This window comes from Orcinus orca, chromosome 3, assembly GCF_937001465.1.
Source record: "Orcinus orca chromosome 3, mOrcOrc1.1, whole genome shotgun sequence".
Taxonomy (NCBI): domain Eukaryota; kingdom Metazoa; phylum Chordata; class Mammalia; order Artiodactyla; family Delphinidae; genus Orcinus; species Orcinus orca.
Window position 1 is genome coordinate 31267083 of NC_064561.1, and position 21561 is coordinate 31288643.

Consider the following 21561-nt stretch of genomic DNA (forward strand, 5'->3'; position numbering starts at 1 on the left):
GTTCTCTGTTTATTCTCCTTAATGAGAACAGTAATACAAGAAATATTTCACGCCTGCTTGAGGGCTAGTATTTTCTGAAAAAGTAACTGGTTTGAAAATTAACCTTTTGTTGCAGAATGGGTCTATTTACTGTGAATGTTGGTGATGTTAGATTTCATGTCATAAATCTTGATCAGGAACAAAAACCAGAGTCAATTCTCATCAATTCTCTAGTCCTAATTTTCTGCGTAAGTCACTTCCATTCTCGGATCCTCAGTTTCCCCATAATTCAAAAGTCAGCTTTGGGCTACGTATTTCTTTGTGCCTTAGAATATCTGTGATTCTAAGTGAGTAGGAGAAACCTGATTTTATTGCTTAAAGTCTTTTGATTCATTTTCACTAATTTTTCTTTTGATAGCTTATTCTCCCAGTACCTTGTCTTTTCTTTCCCTTCTTAATAAGTGAGGGGCTATCTTGTCTTGAGAGACAGTAGCTGCCCATGTAAAGGAAGATTTTCTGATAATAAGGTGAGACGATTATCTTAAATCCTTGAAATTGATGTTCTCCAAATGAAGGACCCAAAAGAACGTCTTGATTTTGCACTGATCGGTCCTGGCAGTTTCAAATGAGTAATTTCAGTTTTGTGACCATTCCAAGGTTTGGAATCATTCTACTTTCATTTGAGCTGGGGTCAGAACAAACATAATACTTTTCAAACTGCCAGAGCTAATCAGTCTTTCACTTCCTAACCTGTATGTGTAAGTAAAATTGCAAGGACTTTGGTGTGTCAAAAATAGTGTGACATTGGTGAACTGATCAGACTTTCTTTTCAGCCGTCTATCAACATATGATCGAAGACAGAAAATCACTGCTTGGGGTTAGTTCTTTCCATAGGAAAGGAGGTTGAAGTATACAATTCTCTCGCTCTCCACCCTCTGAGTCTTTGACTCTATAAAAATAAATACTGAAGCATGCCACAAAATTGCAATTACTTTAAGAGCATTAAATTTTTAGTCTAGGCTTTAAAAATGTTATTTCTAATTAATGAAAACATCATCTTTTATGTTAAACAAAACACACAACAATTACATATCTCTATAGAAGGAAAGCTGGATGCAAACACTATTTCTAAGTTGATTATTATCTTGATGGTAGCTGATTTCTAATATCTACGAGAGAGACTTATTTGTAACAACTCGGGTTTCTAGAACCATGTTTAGCTACTACACTCCCATGTTGGTTAGATTAAGCATTATATTTTTATAGATTACATATTTTAAAGATTAAAATAAAAACCATGTGCTTTCTCAAATTCGCATTTCACATAGTGCATTTAGGAGCAAAGTCGTATGTTATCATCAATGAGAAATGCAACTTCTATACTGGCTGGCTAAAGACAGAAGGAAACAGAAAGTTGGCACCTGGCATTGTATGAGCTGATCTTAATACAGTTTAATTTTAGCAGTGGATGCTTCAAGCCAGATTTCTAATCTACTAGCAGATTTAAAGAATTTAAGTTCTTCTTAAATACTGCATATTTTATCATTGTTATATACAATATTCCTTTCTAACAGGCAGAGAATGTGTAACTTAAGGAATGTACATGCAAGTCTAGATATGCAAGAGAAAAGTCACATTTCAGCAAAGAAATGTATCCCAGTCATCTCGAAATCTACATGTGATTGTCACCCAATGACATCAGCATGATATGACTAACATGACGTTGCCAACATGCCTATTTTGCTGAGGTGAGAGAGAAGAAAGTAGCAAGCATTCCTGCTATACAGGGACCCATTCCAGAAATGCTTGTGACCAGTAATGCAAAGATCCACAATGGTGGTTTATCTCAAAACTCTAAAAGAAATAGCTGTGACTGGGGACATTCTTTCCAATTTCAGGAGTGTTCTTACAAACTGGATGGATAGACTCAAAGGATACAATGTATATGTTATCATCTAAAGGCAAATCTAGAAAGCTTAGAGTGAAGATGAGGAATAAGCATTTATAGTTTTAATTTAAGTCTTAATTCCCAACTTCTCTTCACAGATAGACAGAAGCCTAAAGAAATGAACAGTGACCAGAGTCCCATAGTTTTGGGTGAGGCTTACAGCTAAATGGGATTTGGCAAAGAGCCTGGGGCTTATAACCACCAATGCAGTTCAAAAAAAGTCTGAATTCAAAGAGCCCAAACAGAGGAAGAATTTATGTCCATAAGAAGCTGATCAAGTTAGAGGTCCATGACTAAAAGAATTTCTACAAAAGATGGCAGAAAGTGGAAAGCTTTTCCAAGGCCATCCCCTTTAAAAAACAAAAAAACTTGTATTCTTAGCATGAATGGAAAGAGAGGGCCAGATCAAATATTCCTGAGTGATTCAACTGAGACCCCAAATCATCTTTTTTATAATAGCTCCAAAATGAAAGGAGCTCCAATCTCTACCAATAGAGGATTATTTCCATAGGGACATGGGCTGTGTCTGTTTTATCTATTACTGTATTCCTTCAGAAACTATGGCAGGGCCATGTAAAGAGTGAACACTTGATAAATATTTATATAAGGAATAATTGTTAAATGAAAAAAATCGCATATTTTATAAAATGAAAGATTATAAAGTTTTTAAAGTAAAGAAAAAGACCACAGTGACATCAATTTAAAAAGTAGCCTACTAAATCATGTGTGATATAAATTTCATTTTATTAAACATTTTATAGTATATGTATAGAAAAATATCTGAGTCCATATTTTCTCCATGATATTGAACATTATGATTATGACATAAAAAAACACAAAAAAGGAAATTTATGTTTTTCCAATCTATAAAGAACAGATATTTTCCTGAAGTAATAAAGAATTTACCTTTAAAAATATAATAAAAGCTAAAGCTTGCCAACATAACTTTAAATATACTCATCTCAAGCTCATGGACCATATCGAAAACTTCCAAATTTAAGTCTTTAGAAGTGACCAGGGTTTGGTGAAAGAAAAATCCATGAGACAGGCAGAATGAAACCACATCTCTGTGGTACCATTTGTGTGAGTAAAATGACTTCACAATCAATGTAATGCTTATTTTATGGGTAACTGATACGAGGACTGAATTGATGGTTCTAAATATGCTGATGTGACAAAATGCCAGGAAGGATTGGGGCCGCATTATACTCTTAAGCTGCATCCTATAAATAGCACAGTTTAGAAGATCCTCAAGTGGAGAATTACGGTAGTCTAGACTTAAAGTAATAAAGGGGTTTACCAACATTTCCACCTTGTTCTTGCTGAGCTGGGGCTTGGCTTCCAGGAGGTTAAAATGGTGCTCCAGTAACAATGGCAGGATGTTTACCCACTGATGAATCAGATGTCAACAGGACACAAAGGCACTCACAACTTTGGGATGCTTTTAAAATCACATTCCATAAAACGGTTACCAGAGAAGAAGCCCAACTTAGCAAGCACTTGGAGCTAAGGAACTTGTGACAGCCTCCCATACTCAACCTGGTAAAATCCTCATTCTGGACTGGCATATACTGGAATGTGGAATAACCACCCCCTGAGAACCTCTGTATCACTTGATTTCAGCTCCCTCACTGCATTTGTCTGTTCTTTCTCTTACTTGCATACTCACCCTCTCAACAGTGTACCATTAAAATACATGTCAATTGCACAGCATTATGAAATTGTTACTTCTTATTGCACCAACTGTTAGGGCGTTTGAGAACAGGGAATATGTCCTATTCATTTTTCTTGTAAATGATTATTAAGTGTAATGCCACCTGTAATTTTATAAGTGGCTTCTCTGTGTAGAAATTGTATTAAGGAGTTTATATGCATCATTGCTGCTGCTCGTAACCTCCGGCAGTGATACTGTTCCCATTTTACAGAAAAAAATTGATCTGCGAAAAGCTTAATTTATTTGCAAAGGAGCATAGAGCTTCTGTGTATGATGATGGTATAACACTGCCTACTGCAACCGCACTGTTATTAACCATTAAGTAAATGGTCAGTGAATGAAATGCTTCGAGATCTGCCTCTAAAGATCTGAGTAGAGCTATCTTTCATTCCACACCTAAAAGAAACAAGACTCACTGGAAATTGAAATTGATTGGAATAATGCCATTTGAATGCTCAGTATGTTTGTTGGTTGAGTGATAAGTATTACATTTATCCCGTAACAAAACACAAACCATCAAACCAAATAATTGCCCCCTCCTCCAAAAAAACAGCAAATGTTCATTTTATTGATGAAATCTGGGAGAAGTTGGGTTCAAATAGATGAGAGAAGTTTTTACTGTCGACCTTCCCAGAGCTTTTAATATGATAATAGTTATTATGAAGTGCCAAGAAAAGGCTATTATATGAATTACTTCTCAAACTTATTCCACTAAAGGAACACTTTCTTTGCAGAGTTTCATATTGGACTGACTTTCTATGGATTATATCTTAGAAAATTCTACCCGGGAAGCTAGAGCAATCAGAACCGTTCAGACTGCTTTGTGCATTTAATGTTGACACACAAATGGATAAAGACCAACAATGTGAAATCAGCATTTTATTTTGTGCAGCTATGGTTCAGAAGATGTAACTGGGCACTTGGTAGACTAATATAATGAGCACTTTTTAACGGACATACATTGCTTTCTAAGAAGAAAAGGAAGTAATGTGGGAGAAATTTCTTGCATCATTGTACGCAAATGCGTAAGGGATTTTTTATGAAATTCAAAAAAAATTGCCTGATTAAGACAAATGACAGAGTAATAAGTCAAAACACCAAACCCACATATTCAAAAGGGTAGAAATATTTTGTTGGAGAAAAGAGGGAAAAAAGTAACTACCATTTATAAAAACCTCAAATTAAAGAGAAAAATACCGTTGAAGACGGTTAACGTTTCCCTACTGTTCTATATATGCATACAATTGAATAAATCTGGTTGAAATTTCATCAGACTGAATTTAATGTATATAAATGTATGCTTAAAGTTTTTAATATCGTGATTCTATTCAACTTATTAGGGAAAATGAATAAGAATGACATTCTGAACAGAAGAAAAACAAGGAAGAAAGCCTTCCTCTATTACTATAAATTTAGTATGATAAATCAGTGGACTAACAGTGCAGAAAAAAAAAAATATATATATATATATAAACACACACACACAAGTGTATTTTACAGAGCAGAAGGCCCTGAAATAGACTCTACTGCACAAGAGATTTAATATAGACTACAGGTGAAAATTCTAATAATAGATTAACTTTGAGGGGGAAATAGATCCTTATCTGACACACACATAAATTTCTAAATGGATTTAAAAGTTTAATGTTATTAACATTTTTTTAATTACTAGGAGAAAATATTACATATTTATTGGACCTTATAATGTGGATTCTTTTAAAGCTGAGAACCAATTCAAGATAGCTAAAATATTAGAAGGCTTTACTACATGAAGAGTTTAAATAGCTTTATGTGAAAAAACAAAATAAAAAAACTACTGAGGTAAAATATTAGCAACGAAAATGACAAGCAGAAGTTTATCATACCCTAAAAATATTAAGGGTAGTTATAAAGAAAGAAATCTGAGTTTGTTTTTAGAAGGATGAAATTAAGCAGAAAATTCAGTGGAAAGCGAATAAATTAAAAGATCAAGTGTATAATCTCAATAGAAATAACATAAATTTTAAAAATAATAATTATGATTACTTATTATATAGGCAAAATGATCAAAATGATTGACCAAACTATTATCAGTATTTATCTTTTTATAGTAGCATTTCAAAATGTAAAACCATTTTTCACTTGTATATTTTTCCGAAGTATTTTATAACAAGCATATAATTAGATTTTTATAATCACAAAATTAGTGAAAGTTACTTTTTAAGTCATGGTATATTTTTAAGGCATATACTCTGGTAGAATAGTAACATAACGTTTTCGAGTGCTACTTAATACATGAGGGAATTCCCACAGTATGACAATGAATGCATGAAACAAAATCTTGATTGTTAAAATATTCATTTGCTTAAGTGCATTTAAAAATAGATTTGGGTGAGATTGTGGGTGGTTTTTATTATGTTTACTTTTTTCTGAACTTTCTGAATTTCATGCACGGACCATTCTACTTTTATAGTTAGAAAATACGTATTTAAATAAATGCGCTTTTTTTCATTGCTATCATAAACTTATTGGAGAGTGTGTAGCCAAGAAAACATAGAATGGAATATGGTATAAAACGTGGTATTCAGTATTCCTGTCTCTCCCTCACAATAATTCACATTTATTTTTGTATCCTGATACTAGTTTTCCTGTTTTTTTTTTTTAAGAACCAAACCACGTAGTCTTAACAGAGAGTCAAATTTCATTACTGATTTGCTGATATTTAACACATGTTAAATAATGTGTGTACTGCATATGAAGGGAACACTGAGAGAGACAACTGAAAAGTTTGTGGCTTTATGAAGATAGAAAAGATGATACATCTTTCTCTCATTGAGAGAAACATTCATGTCATTCATGTCATCTGATTTTTGTGTTACTTGGCAAGATTGGCAGATCTGAAGGAAAGTTGCAAGAACAAAGAGACGAGGTGAATTAAATGGGACCCAAACATAAATGCAAAACAGAAATCCACACTCCAATTGTTGAATAACCAGGATCCCCCATACTGTCCTTTGCAAAACTGTAAGAAATTCTACATAGGTTATACATGTCTCTTAGATGGGCCTAGTAATTTTCAGCAAATGGTCTCAGGTATATCGCTTTTTAAAAACACTAACATCAGTAGGTACCTGTAGTAGATTTTATTTTATTTCATTTTTGTTTGTTTGAGCTTCCCAAGTGATTGTGGGAACAAAAGTGGTTTGAAAAGGTAATCTGTAACTAAGCATCAAAAGGAAATAATATCTTTTAACAATGCTTATTCATATCAATTCATTGGAACAAAAACTATACCTGTGGCTACATAATTACCTTCTAAAATAAATTTCACTCAACACACCCAATTGATGGAAAGAAATAATATCACAGTCTGTCTAGAAATATGAGAAGTGATATCTCAAATTAAGGAACAACTCAATGCATGAATATTCACAAAAACATGCAAACTACTACATACCAAGGCACCATATCTAAACGTTGCCACTGGGCTTGACCAGTAGCTATAACAGGTGGGCCACCACTATATTTAGAACATGAAGACAAGAAGAAATTTGCCCCCAAACACCAGTTTTCTACTGCATCATCCAGCAGACACTGTCATGTTGCAATAATGTTGCACACTCGTTCCATTTATGATGAAACATATGGAAACTTAATTCTCTGAGAAAGTGAACAATAAGCCCTGGGAATATCACTCACTTTCAACAGATTGAAATGGTTTGATCATCTCCTGCCACTCCCTGCCTTTTTCTGCGCTCAGATGCCTCTTAGGATTTCAGCATGCGATTCTCATTAATGGCAGCAGAGGGGGGTGCTGGAGCTCTAGGTGACCATGCTTCTGCATTAAACCAGACCTTTGCAAACCACCAGGCTCTCGGGCTAAGGGGGGAAAAAGTGGGAATTTCCCAGCCCCCGTAATGCTTTCTGACATATAAAAAGGGAAAATAGTTACACCTTTCACTGCATCACTGTGGGAAACTAATTTGTTTTGACATACCGGGAAGTAATCTGATGTTCGTATTTATTCTGAAAAAAGCTGTATTAGCTAAAAACAAATTTCATGAATAAAACCAGGGGTACGTAATCAGACATGTCTACTGAGTACAGCTGATAGAGAGGGAATTAACCATTGCTCGGAAACTTCTCTTTAAAGGAATCTAATTTCTATCACTTTGAAATCTTTCCCAATTCCTCTCTCTAGCACTGTTAGGACCCAGGACACAGCTGTCTCCGCCAACACATGGAAACATTATACCCAGAACACTAGTGGGCATTGATCCGACCCGCTTGTCTCATGCTTCTCCTTCCAAAAGGCCTTATAAATGATCTTGATTGAAGAGCTATTTCAATACTATTCTTGGCACAATGACAGTCACTGAAAACCTTTCTGGGCTGCAGCCTGTTTCACACAAGCTGACACACCACCTTATTTATCTTCAGTTTATGAAAAGCTAATAGCTAAAATTTTGTTTGAACTGACGAATCACCAAAAACTCCCTTCTCCAAACTTTTCTGGTTAGGAAAGCCATATAGAAAGATATTGGGCCTTAAAGATAACAGAAAGAAGCGGTGTGGGGTGGGGGAGGGGAGGGGCGGAGGGGACTCCAATGAAACCACAGTGAGTGATAAGGGACTCAGAGTTACAAGTATTAAAAGAGATGAATTGCATTAACCCCTGCCCTTCCCCATTATATGCACTGCCCACTGGAAACAACAACAGAATTACTAAAATCCCACACTCTCTAATGGGATGGTAATAGGATTCAGAGGCCATTAGGGTAAAGGCAATCCATATTTTACACAGTAATAAGCTCAGACTGAAGATGCTACACCCCTCCTCAGAGATCAACAATTACCAATTTAACATTAACAAATCCACAAGCACGTACAAAATTGCAAAATAAACCCAAGTTAAAAGTCAAAGGTCTATTTTTTATAATCGCATGCATTTTTGTGAAGTAAAATCATCTAACTAAATTGAAATATATATATTTTTTTACTCCAATATTGATTATTATTTCTCATTCTAGAACGCTTTGGAAATGAGGGATACTGTGCTTGGTTTGAGGTGGTTCTAATTTTTTACAAATGGAATATATTTTCTCATGGAAAGTACATTCCACTCTACAGAGAATTACTGTTTTTCTAAAAACTTTCTTTTTTGGGCTTCCCTGGTGGCGCAGTGGTTGAGAGTCCGCCTGCCAATGCAGGGGACGTGGGTTCTTGCCCCGGTCCGGGAAGATCCCACATGCCGCAGAGCGGCTGGGCCCGTGAGCCATGGCCGCTGGGCCTGCGCGTCCGGAGCCTGTGCTCCGCAACGGAAAAAAACTTTCTTTTTTTATTCCAGAAAAAAAATAAACTATTTTTGGTATTAAGAGTGTCTACAAAAGATATCTGAGTGAATTTAATAGGACACTCTGGAGAAGAAACAGGAGAGTGAGGCATAAATGGACATGCCAACATAATCCTCACGGAAGCAAAAATTGGGGTAAGTAGGTATAGGTAAAAAATTAAAAAAGAAGTTACAGTAGTGAACTCAAATCATTTAACAGGCATGTTGCCAGGGGGACAGTAAACTGACCAGCCTTTTAACGTTTATTAGTAAAAATTAGAATAATTATTTTATTAGTTGTTGAACATTTGTATTAAATTGTTATCTAAAAAAAAATTGTTATCTAAAGAACTTCTAGGAGGGCTGTAAGGTTGTTTATACTTTTGTGTAATACAGGAAGATAATGAATTTTTAGGAAAATATTTTGATGGATGAGTTCTTAAACTTTTACCAGAGATGAAGAAAAGGATTTAGGATTAATCTCCACATGTCCCTCTTTTTAACTCTCCTGACACAATACTAAAAAAGAGAATCCCTGAAAACAGACAGCAAATATTACCAAAGTGTACAATAATAGCGAGCTCCCCCCTCAGCTTCCATGCTGTATCACGTGTGCTTTAGTTCTTCCTAAAACTTTCTCATTATCCTTTCTGAATGATAATATAGTTCCAAAGCTGTCTTAATCATATAAATATATGGAGAAAATCTCATTTTATACTGTTTATAAAATATATACTACCTCCTTTGGACAACAATAAAGATAAATGACAGTGAGCACAGGACTAGACGATAAAGGCAGAAGGTAGTTTCAAGTAATACTAATAAGGAGAAGATACCATATCTGAATGCTCTTTCTACCACATTCCTCATACGTCTCGCCAAACTCATCACACATTTGCAAATTAAAATAATACCTGGAATGTAGCAGAGTTAAAATCATGAAAGGTTAAAGTTGTCCACTCTTTAATTCCAAATCCATTCTTAACCATTTTTCAGGGTACTATGAGAATAATTTTCTACTTTGAGGGTATGGCTTAACTAACATAACCAACTAAAAACCAGATAGAAGTGAATTGGGTGCTCTGACACTAAAAACTACCCAGTCACTTAAATGTGTCCCTCTGTAGAGAATGATAGAGTGGGAATCTGTTTGGGATGCAAACATAAGTCTCTGGGTGTTAAAAGGAAGACTGGCACCTATTAGGGACTTTCATGCTCAAGTAAAGAGAGATAGCGCCATCTTATCAAATCAGAGAACTCAAAGACCTCATTGAAACATTTAAGGAGAAGAGTGGGAAAAGATAGCAGGGAAGGATGATTTGGAGGAAGAAGATCTTCACATAAAGTGAGGTCCCTAGACCCAACTAAAAACAAGTCAATATTTACTTATTCTGCATCATCTTTTTCAGTAGTTCTGATAGCCAAGGCTCCATATCTTAAACCAATCACTAGAGTGGAGAGAGGGAGTCACTGCTTTTAGGGTTTCACCAGGACAAGTCTACTGTCTCTGATAAGTAATCTGATCAGAGACTAGCGAGAAAACCACAGCTTTAAAGTGTACACCCCCCTTCAGCTAAGAGGATGGTTCTATTCTGGTACTTAGGGACCTTGATTATTTCAAGGCAGATAAGGAGAGGCAGAAGAAAGGTAACACTTGGGACCACTTTGAACCTGTCCTTGAATAAGACTTGAGTCCAAACAAGGTTGTCAACCTTTCCCAGTTTCTTGAAGATGTGACAGCTTCTTTTTAATTTATCAATGCATTGTGATTATTTATGTATTTAAACATTTATTCAAGAGTTACTGGTTAAATAAACTTTATGCTGCCAGATATTTTACTAGGCTTCACCATATACCATGAACAAGCTTGATCTCATGGTTCATGCCTTCACTGAGCTTAATAGATTATGCAGATATGTACAGTTAGACTGGTAGTTCTATAAATGGTAAACAGTGTTACAATAAGGTAAGTACATTGTTATAGAGTTACAGAGTGGGAGCTCAGAGTTTAGGCTTAGGGAGGGATAGTCCAGGAAACTTCTGGGAGGAATCAACATTTAACCTGAGACCTAAAAGATGAATAGGAATCAGCCAGGGGCAAGCTGGCTTGTTAGCAGAAGACTAGAAGGATGAGCATTTGCAAAGACACAATTATGAAAGCTGCAAGGACTGAAAGGAATTCTGTGGAGATGGAACAGAGAATGCAAAAGCTTGAGAGAGCAGACATGGGGCACAGAGGCAAGGGAGGGGATGCCCTGGAGGCATCCAACTACCCTGCAAACTCCTTGAGGATAGGAAATATATTGTATCTTCCTCATTTAATAATTTGGCAGCAAAGTAAGGACTAGATTACCTATTGGAAGTAATCTATCAATATTTATCAAATACCTATTGGGGATCTCTTGGTGATGACTGAAGCCCCTCTAAGCCTAAATTTCTATTAAGTACTTCATGTGATCACTCTTTAAAAATGCTTATAGGTTTCTGTTCGGTTTCATTTAGCATAGGTTTGGTGTGAACGTGTGTGTTTAAATTTGGAATGGCTCTTTATCATCCCCCATCACCTCCTATTGTCTTATTTCTGAATATTCCCCTCTGGGCATTTGTGTTTGCAACCCCTGGATTAGGGTTTATCATGGAGGAAACTGAGCTAAGAATGCAATCTGCTATGGTGTAAATGAACACATATGGGAATAGGTTATCGATAGCTTAGTTCCAAGTGTGAGTGATCTTCATTCACACGTGCAAGACATTAAATTCTAAGCCATGGCAGGCAACTTCAGCTCAGGTGATAATCATTCCTTCTCAAATCCAGATGAAACCGGAAGCTCTGCCACACTGTTTTCTCTGGCATGGGATGGAGTGTAAGAGGCGCCAGCAACTCCACCGTCAAGTAGTTCATAGCTACCTGCCATCATTTTCTACACTTTCTTGTGCATGACATTTCTAGAGAAAAATCTGATCAACGTGCTCAACTGTGCGGTAATTTGCTGAACTGTCAACAATTTTAGCTTTATATATAAAATAAATCACAACTTTCTAAGATATTTCCCAACATCAGGGACATTTAGTTCATAAAAACAATTAGAATTGCAACATATAAATCATCAAATCATTCATTTCTAAGAGTGGAGGAGACTGAATTGGCAGCTAAAATAGAAGTAGTGTTTTGAATGTAATAGTCAAGTGTTTAAAAACAATTTAGTATTTTGTTCTGTTAACATTAAAAATATCTTCAAAAAGTATTCTAGAGAATCACAGTCTTATAAGAAACCATCATAAAGTAATTACAGCTTGGGTTTCTGTCAAGGTTCTTGCCATGTAAATGTTCATCTATATGAAATTTGCTTAAAATAAATAGAATAGATTCATTTCAGGAACAAGAATGACATGTTTTTTTGTTAACACTGATTAATGATTTTAGTTCCTAATGTCATTAGTCGACTATCATCATTTTATCATTTGAAAAATGGCCTTCAGAATCTCTAGGTCTCATCTAGATGTGAATGTTTGCCCATTTCTTATATTCTACTGACCTCTAGAGACTATATGTGTGTGTATATAAATTACATATGATATGTGGTTATAAACACATGAAAGAAACATACATCCTAAATGCCACAGATTGAGAAAAAGGAATCGTCACTGCATAAGCCCATTTCACTTTAGAAAAATATGCACACATTGTTTGCATATATTTTCAGACAAGACCTTATGCATACACATTTAATACTAAGCACGTTGATGGCACTCTCCCTGTGTTCTCGCTTATACAGAACTCACAGAAAAGTGAATACCAGACAAATGGATCCTAGGTTTCGTTCGTGACTTGCCAGCAGTAAGGGGTAACAGAGAATTTAGTCTCGTTGGCCTGGCTTTCCCATAAAGCTAGATTTATTTTTAGTTGAGACCAGATCACTTTATGTGAGGCTCTTCTTCCCCAGAATCACGCTTGCCGTGTTTCTTTTCCAATCCTCCTCCTGACCAGGCAAAGCATATTAAATTTAGAACTACCTACTGAGGGCTCTGATGGCTTTGTAATCCTTGAATTTTTTCTCGCAATGTTTCCAAGTATTAAATATATCCATGAGTGAAACATTCAACATTAAAATAATTTCTAATTCAGGACTAGACCATGAACTCCTTAAGAGTTATGTCTGGTTCATCTGGTACCTAGCACACTGCATGTCAGATTGTGGGAAATTAATCATGTCAGCTGGAAAGAAACATGATATCTTACCAGGAATACAACCACATTTTATCTTACTAGGAATATGCCCATTCACTCTCTCTCTCTCTCTCTCTAACTCTGACTATAGATACAGGTACAAATATCAATATAGATACAGATAAGAGATGGAGATATAGATAAAAATATGCACATACATAGAGTAACCACGTATGTATGTATGTATATATATATACATGTGTATAAATGTGCACACACATATAAACGACAAGAGGCATCTCCTACATACATATAACTCATGATCAAGGTTCTCCATTTTCAGTTTTGTCTGCTATAGTACTGTTTAAATTTTCATTTACACTATGGATTGAAAACTATTGGTTACTATACTACATCATCAGCTACACCTCAACATTTAAAAACTTCAAGTACATTTCTTTCTAATAACCTCAATTCTAATGATAAAAAAAACTATTTTTAGTGTCAAGAGTAATAACATTTTTTGCCGTTTAGTATATCTGTGTTTATATTACATATTATATATTTTGTTAGTTACATTACACAATATGTTTAGAAATAGAAACACCTCGTGAAGTTTGATTATGCACCTCAAAAGTGCAACCAATTATAGACATGTTTGTCCAATAAGGGTAGTAAGAGAGAAGAGTGCATTATTTGACAAGACATTGTTACAACGTGGCAGGTATGACCACAAGATTTTGAGAATGTCAAAGCCACAACTAATGTATAAGAAAAGGAGGGAGATCAAATTCTGATTCTGTAGCAATATCCTCTAGATGGAATCCTGCACCCTGTTCTGCAAACTTGGAAGGTGGCTGGGAACGTTCGTGCCTATTCTGTGATTACAACCTCTCTGGAAAAGCCAGCTACCCTTCCAGTCCTTTCACCATTTCAATGTAATTCTGGGATCTAAGAGATTTTCACGTCTTTAAAGTCAATTGGGACTTTGACGACCTCCAGGGGTCAAATTCTACATGTAAATAATTTATCAAGGATTGACTGGTAGTCAGTGATAATGGAAATGAGATAGGACCAGTACTGGAGATTAACTAAGTGGGGTTTGGGCACCAGTAATCCACTTTTGTACTTAACACTAAAGAAATATGCTTAGCAGAACCCTGATAACCTGCACAAGGTATACTTGCTTGATCTCAATGGTCTTAAAAAATGCCAGCTAGGCACGCTACCCAGCCAGTTAATTCAACACTGTAGTTGGTTGGGTGGTAGGGCAGGGACATGATATAAGCCAGAGCAATGAAACCAGTTTCTTGGCATGGTTCAGACTAGTGGATTTACTTTTTGCCTCTTAAATGTGTGGCTAAAATATTGGCATCTTAACAGCTATAGTAAACCACCATTTGTAAATAGAAAGAGGGGTTCCCCCAAATGGAAATTTTAGTCAGTCAGTTTTAGTTTCAAAAACCTACCTCTTAAACTTTTTACATAATTAGCTCTTCCTGAAGGAAAATTCACAGGTTTGGATCTTGCTGTTCAAATATGCCTTTCCATACCCTTAGCAGAGGTGCCAGTGATTAGAGAAACGATACATGTCAGGTAGTCAGAGAGAAGACAGGGAAGTCAGAGAAGAAATCTGAATGATCTCTATGCTGGAAATTCGAACCTGGATAATCAAGACTGTACTATATGCACAATAATGATTCTGTCCAGTTAAGAGAAATTTGTAATCCACTCTGTTTCAAGCCTAAAAAGTCACATTTTCCAAAAATCTGTATTTTGCCCTCCAATGGCTTAAAAAGTTCTCCTAGCTAGATTGTCTCCAATTACAGAAATCCTTCCCAAGTACAAGGCTACAGAAGTATATTAAACCTGTAGGATACCATGTAGCTGACTGTTTTACAGAGCTCTACAGCACACCCGATCTCTACGCATGAGGTAATACCACTGAAGCAATTCACCACAATCTGATAATACTATCTGTTCAGCTCACAAATGTTGTCTTACATATGGGGGTAAATTGTCTTTGAATAGAAGGTTCATGATAGCAAGCAAAGGGAGGTACAAATAAATTTATATTAACTTTAAGAATCCCTCCCACCATCCCAACACACACACACACACACAGATTTCATGGGTAAACAAACACAGGACTGCTGTGCATTCAATAGATTTCTGGTCTACCCAGCAATGATGGAGTTACTGCAGTGACCACACATGTGTGAGTCAGGAAGAAGGTCTGGCCACAGCTAACTGACTGTCAGAAGAACTGATGGCAACAGTGAAAAGACAGCTCCAGTGCAGGGCTCAACTTTGGTCCTGTATCAAGTAGTGGTCGGTGACTAGCAAATAACAGATAATAACAGAGTTGTAAATTTCCATTGTATTAATACACATCCCTCCAGTGAACATAAGAATGTACACGTTACGGATTGGTGAGTGCTAGTTTTTCCAGGTTTTCAGTACTCTACAAACACACGGAAGCAAAACAGTCAAATGAGGCAGACTGAAGGAAACAGAAAAAAAAAATATCCACCTACATTCAAGGTATGAAACAATAATTTCTAAGCCTTTGGGAATCTATTTTTTTCCCTTGCATTGTAATGCAGTCAAGTGTCTGAGTGATGCCTTTTGTGTTTGATAATGTCAAGTTTGAATGTCATGGGTAGCCCCCATCTCTGATGGTATTAAAATGGTGGGAAGATGAAAAGCTTGGAAAAGTAAATGGAACAAATTAGATTAAAGTAGTTGGAGGACAAGGCAAAGCATTCATCTCCAGCTTGGTTCTGAGGTGACGTCGGTCACCCTGTCTACGGGAATAGGCTGGTTAAATCAGTTTCTGAGGAAAAGGGTGGCATTCCACTTAATTATGCTAATTATTATTTTTGCTCCTTCTCATTATGAAGTCTATCAGATGAAAGAAAACATCTTATATGTTAATATATAAACTTCCATTAAATGACCAGAGGAGTCTCCACAACTGAGCTTCGGTCAAACATTCTAGGCATCTCCCAGTTCAAGTTAAGTTAGTCAAGGTTTATAGAAAATAACTGACACACAGACAATTCAGGGAGGCGATTAATTCCCAAAAAGGAAGTATATACCTTTACAGAGAGATTAAACCTTAAAGATCATAAAAACCCATTCTAATCGATGTCGGGAAACCAGAGATGAACCTAACACTAATTGATTATATCCAAATAGTATGGAGAGAATACCACACCTGCTAAATTACAGGTCTCATCTCCGACAAATGGTGAAGCTTTTTCTTATGAAAACAAAAGCATATACACAAAATCCCTGTCTAATGAGGCCGTGACATCTACAGTACATACAAGAGACTGCAATAATTACAATAGGAAGGTGTTTCTCGGAGTCATTCTCCCTCCCCTCAGCAGTGTTTCTCAACCTTACCACTTATATCTAGGCTAATGCAGTAGATTATTCAAGGCTTCAAGCCTCAAGACTAGGGGTTCTTGCTGTTTTTTCAACAATAACCCTAGAAGATAAAGCGATATTCCACGGATAACGATAGCTCCTTAGGGCCACAATTTAATGAGAGGGCAGATGGACCCTAAATAGGCATTTTAGCATCACTATCTATGGGCAAGTGGCATGGTATGGACCCATTATTCCACTCCTCCCTGACTCCCACACAAAGAACACTCCTTTAGAAGCTGCCAGATCACATCTTTCCAGTGGCTATTGAATACCTGCCATTCAAGGTTCTCAATCGTACTGGCATTGGTCATTCATTTTGGTGTTACTGCCCACAGGACCCCTCTGACTTGGCTCGTCCGGATTATTTTGTGTTTTCGCCTTTTACTCCTGATTCAAAGGCGACCATCCTCAGGATCCCCTCAATCTGCAGTGACCTTTCCTTCTTTGCTCTCCTAGGGAAAGAGTCAGGATTAACCAGCACATTTTAACCCACTAGGCAATTCTTCAGGTCTGGTCGACATTTTCTGTTTTCCTAAGGTTCTCACTGAGAGGACAGGCACTCTTTGCTATCAGGACAGACATGTTTTGGCACATTTAACTCACGGTGCTTTGAGTATAGTCAGTGCTTGATAGCTATAATGAAAAACAGAGAACACCTAAAGCGAAGCGCAAATCAACCAGAGAAAGAAACCAAATTCTCCCACCAAACTGTAAAGCTTTTCTTATTTAAAGACAGAGAGAAAAAAATAATCACTATGGGTCAAACACAAAACATGTATATGAATCAAAGCAAAAAAAAAAAAAAATTGAAACAACCTTACCCCAGTGGACTTATAGTGCTAATTACACTATACTTACAGTGCTAATTACAAAATACGAGTAGATGATACTCATGCCTTCTAAATGTAAGCTTTTCCCTCCCAGAAAAGAGAAATGAGAAATGGGTGTTAAATCAAAAACAACCTATGGAGCATTTCACACCTCAGGAATGAAAACTGATAAAGAAAGGCTTCAATGCAAAAGAAAAATGCACCAGAAAACAGCATGGACTGTTTAAGGTAAGAAAAACTGAAAGCTCTACCACATAGGCTATCTTGTCTGAATGTGCTTTTGTAATATCCAAGGCCCCCTTTGCATTGCAAAAATTGTACACACTTCTCTTTCACAATTGAAATCGGTTAATTGATCATTTCCAAAAATAAATACTCTCATAGATAGAGGTCACTGGTTTTCTGAAATTGCATCAGTTTGTGTCTGGGTACTAGAATCCCGGGCTCCTCTGGGTTGTCTTTGTCATTTTATCAGAGTGATTACCAGCAGAGTAGCTCCAGCGTGGGTGCCCTCCGCTTCTAGCACTGATGCTTGCTCTCTGCAGTCCCAGTTTCTCCATCAAGCCTTGTGGCTCTTGCTTTGGAAATCTGGCACTTAACAGCCAATGTTAATTATATTTCCTAGTCAGAGGAAAATCCTATTGGACTAATTTTTCAAAATCACGTAATAAAATAACTTCAGTGACAAACCATGTAGGTTTTCAATTGTTTTTTAACAGAGAGATCTATTAAGCACTTAATATTCGGTGGGAAAACAGTCTCAGAGCAATGAAATTCTATTACTTTAGAGGTTGCATGCTTTTAATTTCTTAATATTTTATTACATGTTGGCAACTGGTGCATATTTTTATAATGCGTTTGATCATTACTCTTCTCGGGGTATTCTATTTCAGTTCTTCCTCTGACATCATATTTGCATGTTAAAGGGTTTTAGCATTCAGGGATGAAATGTTCTGAATAGTAATGCGCAGTTAACTTGAGTTTTTAAAAACGGAAAACAGCAAACAGGCATTATATATAGGGTCTAAAGAGAACAATCTCATAATTTAAAAATCTAGCTCAAGTTTTAATCACTTTCTATAGAACATCATAAAAGGTAATGATTCAATATAACTCATTAATTAGCAAATTATGCAAAATGCTACCAGCGGAGTTTGGGGAGAAGGATCTTGTTCGTTGGCTTTTCTAAGTCTATCACATTTCTTTTTTTGCCTGTAAAAAAAAAAAAAGATCTTTTCTTTGCTCTCCAGCAACATCTACTGGAAAAGTCAGAAAAATGCTATTTATATTAATCAGATAGTTTGAGTAAAAGGATAGCTGTGGTTACCATCTGCTTAAAAAGTGCACGCTGAACTACCAACCAGTTTACAACTGATTTATTTCTGCCTGCTTTAGTTCCATTTAGTTCTCCAGGAGAAGGACAGTGGTTCAGTGATAACAAACGGCCAAGCTACAACTTCAAATTTATCATCTCCTCACCACGAAGTAGTCATTTTCATAAATAAAATTAAAACGCATATATGATGCAGACAACATATTTCCCCCAGTCCGTCTTCTCAACACTTGTCACTTATTTAAGATGTAATCATTATTATCAGCAGCGACACTGAAACACTCAGTGGTTAGCTAAAGCTAGAGTCAAAGAAAAGGTTTTATCAGAGAAAGCTATGTAGAAACAGGGACTGAATTTGAGAAGAGCCGCTTCAAGATTCTGCAAAGTTTCCTAAGTTGAAAAAAAAGAAAGCGACATGTGATATGATTTTAAAAACTCACTATGCTGCCACCAGCATGATTACATCAAACATCCTAGCAGTTTCTTTTTCCCCTTATCCACATCTTTCCCCACTCTTTTAACCATGATGGAAAAATTAAGTTTCCCCACACCTGTATGAGGGGCTTTCCAGAGAACTTCTGTTGGAGATTATCTCTAGAAGATGAAGTGTGATGAGACCTATAGTCGGTTTGGTCTCCACTCCCTAACATTCAGCAGCTCCTGATGTCCCCATAAAATTGGATTCACAGGTTGTGACCACAAGATGCCATTAGATGGTCTGGCAAACACGAGACATGTCAGGGTAAGGAATTGAGGGGCAAGTTGCTTGGAAACTTGGTAAGAAAATAATCTTATCACCAAATAAATATATAAAATATCTTCTCACGCACAGTGCTGAACTCAACCATGTCACAGTCTAGCAATTCTTTCTAGGACCAAACCCTGTGGAGGCATTAAAGTCACCTTTCTATATCTCATTCTGGAGAAGCATTTTTTAACAGAATTTTATACTTTTAATATTCTGATTTTCCCAACCTTCCAAAAAATCATCTAAATATTAATTCAAACATTTTAGGTAACATCCTGGGTAAAAATCTGGATATCATTTGGATGTCATTATCCTTAAATCAAAACTCTGGCTAATTAAAATTTTTTCTTTTTGCATTCTCAAATCTCAGTTCATTCACGCCAGCAATAAATTTCAGCAGCAGAGGCGAGGAACATAAAATCAATGAAGACTGAGGTTCAAAACAAATGATCACAACTTTAAAACAACAGCAGCAGCAACAAAAATCAGGCTCTGGGAGACTACAGTGTATTGCATTTGGTGTTTGTTCAACGTTAAAATAGATGTGAGCCTTTTAAGCTTCATCCCAAAGCTCTTTAAAGGAGAAATGCCATCAAATATAATCCACAACTCTCATTCATAGCGCACAAAAGGGACAGATTCCCGAAAGCCACCTACAGTAGAAGTCCGCATGTATTCTATATTTAGGGTCCTAATGCAAAGTTCCGACTTGAGGCTGATAATTAGTCCCCTTTATTGTTGAGCCGCTTAAAATCCAGGACGGCTGATCAAACAGCACCTCCAGAGTTAACTCCCATTTCAAACTGTCATAATTCAGTTATCCTAATTATTTACTGGATCCTTTTCTAACACATGCCCTAAACTGATGATTTAACTTCATATTTTCATTTGGGGCAACACAATCTCCATTTATGAAGCATCAACCTGACACAGGTTAGGGAGATAGAAGCGGCGCTTCACCCACAAGATCCAAGCCAAACACAGCCCAGCAGCTCGACTTAAACTCTACCCTTGCCTAAACCTCCGGTGAAAAATTATTATAACGCAGCAGAAGTTCAGTTAGAAGAAAAATTTCAAATCCCAGCTGTCTCCCAGGGTTTAAGTCCCGGAGTTCAAAAACAAGATCAATTGAATTTTTATTATTATTTTTCCCCGTTAGCTATTTAGAATTTCACATAATGCAAAGTGCTATTCTGATCAAAATCATCTTTCTCATCTCTCCCCTGAAATAAAACGGAGGAGAAATCATTCAGTTTAAATGCATTTGCTATACAAATCTATTTTCAATTGAATTTGCTGCATGCTCTAATTCATCAAAATTAATACAGGTACTTTCTATGTTAAACAAAAGGAAGTCGACTGAAAAATCGGCTTCTGCTGTGGATGCCTTTCTCAATTACAAAACGGTGAAAACAGAGATTTAACTAAGCCACTCGGTCAAACCCTCCGATGGGCGCTCTTACCTGGCTCCGCTGAAGGCTTCCTTCCCTTGTTAGCAGCGTGCAGCATCTCCACTAGCTCGCCCCAATCCTCGCCACCGGTCTCAAATTACACCGCTAAATCCACCCCCTGCCTTTTTTTCCCCCTTTCTTTCTTTCCCTTTTTTTTTTCTTTTCTTTTCTTTTCCCCAGCAAGAAAATGCTTACTGAAAGTGATTAGTTTTTGTTGTCCCTTTTAAGTCCCTCCTGCGGGAAGGAACAGGGGAGCAATGTGACGCCACCTTTTAATCTTTTGTAAGAGTGCAAAGGCAGAAAAGGAACGCTCGATCAAACTGAGCTGCACACATGACTAAAACTCGCAGGAGAGGCTGCCGCTGCCTGGCGAAAGCATCGCTAGGCTTGAGTGTAAGAACAGAGAAGAGGGAAGAGTCAATGGAATGTGACAACGTATGTGCATCAAAGGCAGGAGGAGAGAGAGAACAATGAGCGAGGGAAGGACAGCGGGGAGAGAGGGAGAGGGAGATGGAGAGAGAGATGGAGAGAGAGAGGGAAGAGAGAACATGGGGAAAAGATAGAGCGGGTTTCAGGCAACGGATTCTGAGAATAAAGCCACAGTGCAGTGTCTGGCAGCTTCTGTTTTTATCTCAGCAAGC

General features: G+C 36.8%; 1 protein-coding gene across 3 annotated transcripts in view; it reads right to left on the reverse strand.

The window, feature by feature from the left end:
- TENM2 (teneurin transmembrane protein 2) overlaps nt 1-21316 on the reverse strand; it is a 713065-nt gene extending 691749 nt beyond the window's left edge. For 2 of the 3 annotated variants that reach the window (XM_033432114.2, XM_033432113.2), the window contains exon 1: nt 20933-21316. In XM_033432114.2, coding sequence (XP_033288005.1) covers nt 20933-20978 — 46 coding nt within the window. In that variant the 5' untranslated portion in view covers nt 20979-21316. The remainder of the gene's footprint in view (nt 1-20932) is intronic. The other variant, XM_033432112.2, reaches the window with a different exon arrangement.
- Between the last annotated feature and the right edge of the window lie 245 nt (nt 21317-21561).